Genomic DNA, 10,865 nt, shown 5'->3' with positions numbered 1-10,865 from the left:
TTATTTGGTTCGTAGGTAGCCACTGTACTATACCTCAGTATGGAACTTGTTTACACTGTAGTTCATTTTAAATACCACACACACATACACTTATTTTCAATGATCAAAATGAAAATGTTGATGCTCGGAATGTCCCAGAGAGATCTTCCTAGGACACAAAATCAATGTGGGAAACACACAAGAGCCATGTGTGAGGGATGCAAAGATAATTTTTTAAAGGTATCCAGATATGATCATGTTCATAATCTCCTAGAAAAAGGGCAGTACACTGCCCTTCCTGCTAATGAGTTTGGGTTTCTGACACTTGAAAGTGAAGGATGAAAGATAATTAGGGAAGGTAAAAAGCAAAGGTATATTTTTGAGATTTTGTGTTAATTCTGTGGTACAATTCTAGGGCTCACAACTTAAGATCAGTGGTTTTAAGTCTAGCATGTTAAAAATTTTTGGGTTTGAGCTCCCTGATGCTTGAGAACACCAAAGGTACATTAATACCTATTTGATAATAAACTTATTATAGTATAATAGCCATGATTCAAGTACACCATGACAGCACCTTTAATTAAATCTAGTACCAAACCAGGTCAACACAAGAGGTAGTGAGTTGAGCAATATGAAATTAAGTACAACACATGTCAACTGAAATGAACAAAATGCACAAAGAACCTAATTACATTGTAGTTGTGTGCATAACTTCTATAATACTTCCTGAAATTGGAATCCTACTAACTGCTACAGGAAACAATTGGCTCAATGGTTCAACTGTGCTTTAGGATCTTAAATATTATTGTAACTCTCTTTAATTCCTATTTACAGTAGGAACAGGTGCAAGTTTTGTGTACTGTAATTTGTGGCTATTAATTCCACATGTAATAAGCAGCAATTATGAAAAGCCACATTTTCTCTTTGAAGTCATTGTTTAAAAAATAAAGGACAGCTGGCACTCTTCCCTCTTTAACATGAGATTCAGGACCAAAATGCAGGATGTTGAACTTCACATGGGCTAGGGAGTGTTTACTCATCAGAATTTGTCAGGGATCCAAAAGGGAGAGGGTCTCTAAAAAGAAACTGGGTTTTAAAACCATGATAGACTTTAACAGTTTTTGTGGAAGTGAAGCTATTGCTATAACAGATTTTACTGTCAGGTAATTCCTCTTTTCCTCATATTCAGATCACTGTGTGCACTTCAGCCTGCTTTCTCCAGGTACTTTATGGCACATTTGATTCAATTCTTTCTATTCCCCCCAGTTTCAGTTAACACATGATTGTATGTTTTTGGATTAAACTGGAACCCTTTAGATATAACTCTGTTTCCTAAATTTTTTTTCTTTGCTTTTTTTTGTCAGTCATGGGACATGAACTCTGAGCCTGGGCACTGTCCCTGAGTTCTTCAGCTCAAGGCTAGTACTCTACCACTTTGAACCACAGTGCCACTTCCACTTTTCCAATAGTTAATGGGGGTAAGAGTCTCACAGACTTTTGTGCCCAGGCTGGCTTTGAGCCACCATCCTCAGATCTCAGTCTCCTGAGTAGCTAGAATTACAGGCCTAAGTCTGGCTTGCCTAAACTTTTTTTTATTAACATATTTTTATAAACTCATTACCATATCTGAAGTTGTTTTAGGATATAAATATATATCTTAAATTGTAAGGCCTTATTATTTTATATGAGCCATATTTTTGCTAGTATTTTTTTTATACTAATGGTCTTTCAGGGATTGTCTCTGGGTTCTTTTCTATCCCAAGGTTTTTTTTTTTTTTTTTTTTTGTGGGGGGGTGGGAATGTGTGTATATGCCATAATTTTTTTCTCTGCTCATTTAATTATCATTTCATATATCTAATTCTTCTAAGTCTCTTTAATGCCCCAATTTCCTTTTGGTCTAAAACCTATTCCAACTAAACTAAAAATGAACTGCATTAATGTCCACTTTTATCATTGTTTTGTGAACACTGAATATACAGATGCAGTACAGATGTAACTATAACTGTACAAATGTTAATTAAAACTAGCAAACTTTAATGTCAACATGTGAGCTGCCATAAGGTATAAGTTAAACCATGTACATATACAAATACACACATATACATTTGAATAACAAATTGTTCCAAGTTTTTTCTCCCTTTAGTTATTTCTCGATGTATCAAACTGATTATCACAACATCTCTGTCAGGTAATGAGAGTGGGCTAAGAAGGAGGCACAAATTTCATAAGATGCATTTCTTTCCTTTTTTTAAAAACTTGAGTCTTTTTCTTTTTTTTTAGTTGTTTACTGGAGAAAAAAGTCTTATGGACTTTTCTGCCCAGGCTGGCTTTGAACCATGATCAGCAGATCGTATCCTCCTAAGTAGCAACAAGTATTACAGGTGTGAGTCACTGGCACCAGGCCAGAAGATACATTTCATTGCAGGAATACATATGGTCTGATTAATGTGGAGTTGCTGATTTTCGGGACTAGGACACAATAATTAAAAGTACTTAGTTGTTTTATAAAACATCTCTTTGGGGGTTTCCCAAATGTAAAAACTGTCTTTAAGATTAGTAAATTACAGGGCCAGGAATTTGGCCTCGTGGTAGAGTGCTTGCCTAGCATGCATGAAGACCTGGATTTGATTCCTCGGTACCACATACATAGAAAAAAAGACAGAAGTGGTGCTGTGGCTCAAGTGGTAGAGCTCTAGCCTTGAGAAAGACTAAGGACAGTGAGTTCAAGCCCTGGGACTGGCACCAAAAAAAAAAGAGTAGTAAATTACATACAAAACCAGAAAACAGTGTAGATAACTGATGGAGAACAGGGATAAGTTCTCCTCAGCTAGATAGTATGCTCCAAGACATTCTTTTTAAAGTGACAACATTTCACTCACAAGTTCCAGGGTGGTACTTAACACTGGTGATCCTTGGGTTTGGCCATGTATCAAATTAACAAATAAAAAAGCTTTGGCTTACAGAATTAAGCATATGAGAAGCTGAAGCTTAGCATGAGCTACACTGATCAGGTGCAAAAAAGAGTTCATAGTATGGGAAGAGGGGCCTCACAAATCAATGAATTCAAGAGACTATAAAATACATTTCTGCCCCCAAAGCAAATTTCCAGTTTGAGTAATTTTCAGATGAATAAACTCCAGCCACCAACAACATCCCAATCATCAACAACCCATCACTGCTGTCAGTGTATAATTCTTTGCGAATGTCAGGATGTCACCATCTTGCAGAAGGACTCAATTTCCACTGCCAAGGTTCTTGGTAGATTCACTTTTCAACTGGGGAAAAAAAATAAGCGAATGCACAGTCAGATGTTTACACTGCTTCTGTTTAGCCTTTTCTGCTTTTCCTTCAGCTTTCCTCCCTTCTGAGGCACAGCAACAACACTGTTCATCAGCACAGACAAACCTTGCCATGTTCCAGGCGGCTGGGATATATAATTCTAGCCATAATAAATACAGAGATGATGTCAGAAAGTGGCAATTATATTGTGTGAGGCAACATCCTTCCTGACTTTGTGGAACGCTGGGCTGGATGCACAGTGTGGTTATGATTCCATATGCTTGCCACCGAAAATATCATTATTATCACACAGGCTGGCCACATGTGGCCGAAATAAACTTTTCCATGTATTTTTTTAAAACTTAAAATTGAGGGTTAGTATGTGTTGAATAAATGTGGGCTGAAGAGTAGCCATAAACCATCTTCTCATTCCTCTCACAGAAGGATGGCTCTGAGTACAAACGGGGCCTCAATGACGCTCTTGCAATGCATAGGGTGAACCATATAAAATGCAATCCCCCACTGAAGTAAATTCCCCAAGAGCAGAAATGGGTCCTTTCCTCTCCATCTCTCTCCTCATAGCAGCTTTGGTGAATTAATAAAATTCCAAGGTAGTCTACCTTCAGCATTTTTGGGCAAAATGGACCTCTAATTCCTTTTATCCTGAAACTGAAAGGAAATAGTACATGAAAACAGTAATGAAAGCTGGTTAAAATACGGTGCTTGAAGCGTTGTAGTTGCTCATCTCCACTGGGTAGATAAGAAAAAAAAAACCAGAGCATAGAGAAGCAGGAGGACTACTCAAGGGAGAGACAACTATCTGTAAACATGATGCTAGAACCCTAAACTTGGACCTTTGCCTTGGGTTGCAACTGGTAAATTCTCTGGGTTTGCTGAGATTTCAGACTGTATCACTAAACAGTGGTGTTTCTACAAAAGTTCAAAAATTTACAAAAAAAATCCTAATCATTTAACATTAAAATTCCTAGTTTGTTTTGAAAAAATAAAACTTTTCAACTTGTGAAAAACAAAAACATAAAAAGGGCTGGTGGCATGACTCAGGTGGTACAGCAACATAAGACCCTGAGTTCTGAACCCTAGAACTATCAAAAGTAAATAAATCAAACACAGGCTAAGACATTCATGAAAACTTCATGTTTGCTAATTAAAATTGTATTTCAATAAATTTTTTTCAAAAAGTACCACTCCACCTGGTTCACAGAGATCTTCCTAAGAAAAGGAGTTTGTTAGGATGAAACTTGGTCTGTACGAATATCTCTTAGCTGAAAATAATAGCTCCTGGTTTTAAGGGGAGTAATCCTCCTCACCTTTTAAAAAGAATTACTGAATTTTAGTATATTTTCTAATATCCTGTATTCTGACAAATACTTAGTTTACTTTAGAGTAAGTCGCTACAAATATGGAAAACTAATTTTATGCACTAAAGGTCTATATGTGAACCTTCTCCTGCTCTAATACTTCCCCATGTGGTCAAAGAAACTTCAATGGAAAACAAGTCAGTGTGCTTAAGGAAGGAGATAAAGGGTCATGATGGCACAAGCTTAGCAAAATGCAGCCCCGAATGTCAATATAATGTCCCTTGCAACATTATGCCTTGCTATAGAATAGGATGCTAAATTTTGAAACCCCTCATTTAATAAATTTCAATACTTATAACTAGGGAGTAAATTTTTCTAACTATTGCAAACTCTAATAAAGCAAAAATGTCATCTTATAGCCAGATATTCATTTGTTATACATTTGAGATGGTATTACAAGCTTATATATTTTCAAACAGAAGTAGTAACTATCACTAAGAGGTAAATTCTTAAAAATTTGCAAATATACTACAAGTAAGGGTAGGCATGCAATTGCTTTATTTGTATCAGTTATTCTAAGCATTGGAGGAACTTTACACTTACCTTGAGGAAGAATCTCCATGTCATCACTAAATCCTCTCAGTACTATGTGTAATGTTGGGTATTCAATAATCACTTTGTTTCTCAAGTTGTCTAGGAGACTTTTATGAGGATCCAGCTCATAATATCTTGTTAATAAAAAACAAAAACACCTTTAGCATTCAACTTACTCATATATTGTCATATTAGAATTTTAAAAAGATAACTAATTTAGTAGGTACTTCCATATAATGTAAATTTAGTGCCCTTTAAGAAAATCCAGTTAAACAGCTAGTAGTTTGTGGGTTCTAAAGATAATTTAACAACTAAAATTGATTTAGAAAAAAAAAATTTTAAAGGAAGTTAAATTTAACCAAAGTACATTTACATGCATGTCTGAAAGCATCATAATGAAAGCACTTTGTACAATTAACATACATGCTAATGAAAAAGGAGAAAAAGCCAGACACTGGGAGCTCACATGTGTAATCCTAGATACTTAAGAGGCTGAGGCCCATGGTTCAAAGCCAAACTGGGCAGGAAAGTAGTGAGAGTCTTCTCTCCAATTAGCCAGCAAAACTCCAGAAGTGGAACAGTGGCTCAAGGATTAGAGTGCTAGCCTTGAGCAATAAAGTTTAGGAATAGCATGTAAGGCTTGAGTTCAAGCTCCAGGCGCACATGCCACCCTCCCTACCTTTCCCATACTAGAATACTAGAAAAAAAAAAAAAGAAAGGCGTCACTGGGATACACTTTAATCTACCATAATTTTAGTAGTAAATCTTGAAAAAGATTTTGCATTTTTGAATTAATAATTAGTTCCTCCTTAACTTATGGATCAGAGGTATGCAGCACACTTATTAAGAACTCTGGTGGAGTCATTTCTCAGTTTGTCTATGCAATAGCATTCAAATAGGGAGAAATAAAAGCAAAGCCACATACATTATAAAACATATTTCTTTTGAGTAGATGACAACTTAGAATAAGTAAAAAACAAAACTCTGAGTTTGTCTGACTAATCATTCCACTCCCAAATTTAAATATTAATTTTAGAAGTACAGAATTATGTTGAAGAGAAAGTTGAAATGAGAAATAATTCACTTTTCTAACTCAGCTTTCCCCATTGCCCATAGACTACAAAAATGCAGATATCATGCTTTTCCTTGGATAACATAATACAGATGTGCTTAAGATACTTTAAAAGTAGTTCCAGCATGCAAGGATTAAAAGCTTCACATCTTTAAAACATTATTTTCTTTTGAAATAAGTGGTATTAAAAAATAACCATTATTACATATGGATTACATTACATACCTAAGTATAAAATTAACTTACAGAGTAAATTATAAAATGTAAGTAATTACATTCTTCTTAGAAGAAAATAAAACTTAAATTCTCAAACAAGAGCTTTCAAAGCAGCATCCTGAAAACGAAGTAACTTATCTTCTGCACACTTGACCTGAATCATAAGGCCTTTTTTTGGCTTGACCTGAGGCTTGAATTCAAGGCCTGAGCCTTGTTCCTGAGCCTCTGTATTCAAGGGTAGCACTCAATGAGCCACAGTGCCACTTCCAACTTTTTCTGAGTAGTTTATGAGATAAGAGTCTCATACATTTTCTTGCCTGGCCTGGTTTAAAACCACAATCTTCAGATCTCAGACTCCTGAATAGCTAGGATTACAGGTATGAGTCACTGGCACCCAGCTATAAGGCTTATTTTTAACAGACATTTTTCTATAAGGAGTTTTCTACTCATTTCAATTATCTTGATAATATTTTTTGTTTATTAATGTTTAAGGCATTCCATTTTAGTAAGAAACAGAGTTCTTCAAAAGACATAGGGGAATCAGAATCTAATATTAATGTTGTTATGGGGTAAAATATGTTCTCAGAACTGAAGATGCATATAACAAGTTACACATGCTTTTAATCTTAAAACTGTAATGACTATACTTGTTTATTTTTTTTTTAAAAATTAGGTACTCTTTTATGTGCCAAGTAGGCACACACGAAACACTGAGGATGTGAAGGCTTTAGAGTCTTGCTGATTAATGAAAATAAATAAATAAAACAAGCCAGGAGTCTGGCCTAGTGGTAAGAGTGCTTGCCTAGTATGCACGATTCCTTGGTACCACACACACAGAAAAAGCTGAATGTGGTGCTGTGGCTCAAGTGGTAGAGCTCTAGCCTTGAGAAAGCCCAAGGATAGTGCTCAGGCATTTCCTGGTTAATTTGAGAAGTAGTCTCATGGACTTTTAATTGGTTTTGAACTGAGATTCTCCAAGTCCCAACCTCCTAAGTAGGAAGGATTCAAGTGTGAACCCCTCAAGCCCAGGCATCACTGCTGTATTTCATTAAGTTGGTTAACTTTTAAGCCACAGTGTTCTCACTTGATGGAAGAGTTCAGATTTCATAAAGGTTTTTTCTTTCCATCTTAAAATTCTGAATTTGGCAGATTCTTCTACTATTATTGGTTACTCTCAATATAATCACTAATACTGGTCAGTGATCTGAAAGGATATTATGGAAACCTCTTGTACAGAAACGCTATCAGCACATGGACTTAAGATTTATTGGACTTAGATTTATTCAAAGGTAGCAGTAACTTTTAGTGTTAAAGTCCTGCACTAAAGTGCTGGTTTTGGAACTAATCTATGATTCTAGACAAGTTTCTTAACTTCTCTAGTTCCCAGTTTGCATAGTACCGCTTCAGAGATACAGGAGAGTTCAGTGACACAGAAGCTGGTAAATAATTTCATTTGTGTGTTCATTTTAAACAGTATCACAAACTTTAGGATGTCACTAGATTTCTTTGGTAACAAAGAATGAGATTTATTTATTTGTCTATTTATTTTGTTGGTCATGGGGATTGGACTCTGGGCCTGGGAGCTGTCCCTGAACTTTTCAACTCAAGGCTACCACCCTACACCCCTTGCACCACAGCCCCACTTCCCATTTTCTAGTGGTTAACTGGAGATAATGCCCAGGGTGGGCTGGCTTTGAATGTTATCCTCAGATCTCAGCCTCCTGTCAGGTAGCTAGGGCGTGAGCCACTGCACAGGCAACAATGACATATATATAAGCATATATTCATCTTTACATGTATTTTATATATTAAGTATAGCCATACTACTAGAAAAATATTTATTTTACTATCACATTTCTTTTCAAGAGTCTACAGTATTTGGAATGTTTCTGTTCCTATAATCTTGAGACAATTTTTTAGGGTTTTAAACTGCTTAAAATGTTAAGACTTTAGCTTCTTTGCAAGCCATTAAGTTACGGGATCCTCAGGGATAGCTTTATCTTTTTGAAATTTTCACCAACTCTGGAATTGCCATTAATAGAATGACCCTGCTGCCATCAGGGTCATTCTATTCTGTTTGGAAGAATTAAGATACTAACATTTGTCTTTTCTCTTCCCTTCAGGGATCTTTCAGCCCTTTCCTCTTGTTATTTCACTTGTCCTCACCAGAGCTCACTGGTGATCCCATTCCAGGCACCTTCACAGGGGCATTGTGAGGGCAGCATGGCTCAGAAGGCTAAACAGGTGCTATATGGACTGATATAAATAAAGTTGTCCTGATACTCAAGGGTATGCTTTTAATTTTAGCTCTGTTACTTTCAAAGAAACCTGCCACGTTGTTGAACTTCTTTTTCAGAATTTCTAATTCATTAGCAAACTCAAGAGTATCTTTTTTTCTTCATAATTCAAATAAAATACAGATTTAGAAAGTGCATGAGTCAAAGTATTTTGTTTTCAGTGAGTCCTTGGATCATTATTCCTTTTGCTCCCTAAAATATACTAGAATTAAGTTTGAATTTTCCTAAACATCACAACAACAGCAGCAGCAACACCACAGTATTTTTCCACTATAAAATTAGGTCACTGAATGAGGTGATCATCAGGTTTCCCCAGCTCTAACATTTTACATATATAGGATATATCTGCAAAGGTAGCATTTAACCTATATTCTAGTATAGTTTTCTTTATCAATTTAGGTTTCTGGGTTAAAAAGTATAATTAGCTGGTTCCGAAAGGACAAAGGTGAACCTTGGCTATTATTTTTTTTATTTTTTTTAAATAAATAGCCCTTAATACAGTATTAATACAGTATAAATCAATTCTTCACTATCTGATAACTGTTTCTAAAGTATGGCTCAATCTGGCACACAGGTATTCAGTAAGGTTCTGGAATGAATGTTAAACCAAAGGTTTTAGATTTATCTTTACCAAATTCCTTTAATATAACATAAAATTCAAATACTACACTTTAATAGAATAGAGAAGTGGTTAAGTGAACTGACTTTGAAAATCCAAATCTAAAGGAAAGCAGATTGCTAGTAAAGATTTAGAGTAACAGGAAAACAGATGATCTCAACACACATTAAGTCCATTAATTTTAACCCTCAAGCATTTTTATGTTTAAAAAGGTCCAAAACCATTAGAAACATATTATCAAAGTTAACTTTTTTTTTTTTTTTTTAAATCTTGTGGGACGTGAATGCTGGCCCTGGGCGCCATCCCTGAGCTCTTGGCTCAAAGCTACCGCTCTACTCCTTGGCCTGGGCATTGACCCTCAGCTCTTCAGCACAAGGCTACTGCCTACCCCTTGAGCCACAACCCCACTTCCCATTTTCTAGTGATTAATTGGAGATAAGAATCTCGGGACTTTTTAGTGCCTGGGCTGGCTTTGAATCATGATCCTTAGATCGCAGCCTCCTGAGTAGCTAGGATTACACGTGTGAGCCAGTGCACCTGGCAAAGAAACATTTCTGCATGTGTATGTTTGGGGAAATCTCACATATAACCTAAAATAACTCTGGACAACAATGAAACTTTTATATAGTTTTAAAAACAACCCATAATTTCATCTGGACTTTCCACTCACAACTTCAAACACATACAAAGAACATTTATAGTGATTGTCAATTTTGTTAATTTAAAATGAAACTGTATATAACTCTTAAGTAAATATACCAGAATCTCAACAAGATGGCAATTTGGTATCAGTATTATTCATTTTATACTATAAACAAGATTCCTTAACAGAAATTTGTTCCCACACTTCCACTCTAATTTCCCTATAGAATTTCATCCAAAACATTATGATTGCACATCTTGTGCTGATTAAACTATCGTTATGTTTCTGCAAAGAAGTATGTGTATATCAAAATGTTTATTTTATTACCTATCACAAAGACTTTAAATGCTAAAAGTTCTTCTGGAGTGAATCATTTTAACTACTAGCAGTAATTAGTATTACTGCCAACATTCAAAGTAAAAATTTCCTGGAGGCACTTCTTAATATAATGATTGATGATGGCATCTTCTGCAAGAGGCAAGCATGTTTACTACTGAGTTTTAAATTTGTTTCCTCTTCTATTTATCAACTTGGTATTCATTAACAAAATCAAATTTCAAGATAAAAACAAGAGGAAGTTTAATAAAGCCTTTTAGAGAGCAAACTCTGGGGCTATTCACCACTTAGGATTTACCTAAAAGGCAGAAATAATTTCTGACTACATATATAAGAGAAGACATCTGAAAATAGTCAATATTATTTTTACAAATGCTGAAACATTTTAGTATTCTCTAATATACCATTAATACTGTATCATTATATCAAAATAACTTTAAAGAACTTCAACTTTCTAATATCAGAAGTTGCAAAATCCTAACTTTCAACATGTATTACCAATTTCCTATT

The 10,865-nt window shown here is 35.3% G+C and overlaps 1 protein-coding gene across 1 annotated transcript in view; it reads right to left on the bottom strand.

Annotated features, from left to right (window-relative positions):
* Positions 1-1,011: 1,011 nt before the first annotated feature.
* Positions 1,012-10,865, bottom strand: part of Znhit6 (zinc finger HIT-type containing 6) — a 34,125-nt gene continuing 24,271 nt past the window's right edge. The window contains exons 9-10 of the mRNA XM_090334496.1: positions 5,182-5,306; positions 1,012-3,255 (exon numbers count right to left, since the gene is read on the bottom strand). Coding sequence (XP_090190622.1) covers positions 3,245-3,255; positions 5,182-5,306 — 136 coding nt within the window. The 3' untranslated portion in view covers positions 1,012-3,244. The remainder of the gene's footprint in view (positions 3,256-5,181; positions 5,307-10,865) is intronic.

Source organism: Megascapheus bottae, chromosome 6 (assembly GCF_031878675.1).
Source record: "Megascapheus bottae isolate mThoBot1 chromosome 6, mThoBot2.hap1, whole genome shotgun sequence".
Lineage (NCBI taxonomy): Eukaryota > Metazoa > Chordata > Mammalia > Rodentia > Geomyidae > Megascapheus > Megascapheus bottae.
The sequence above is the reverse complement of the archived record's forward strand: the minus strand, read 5'-3'. Positions and strand labels throughout refer to the sequence as shown.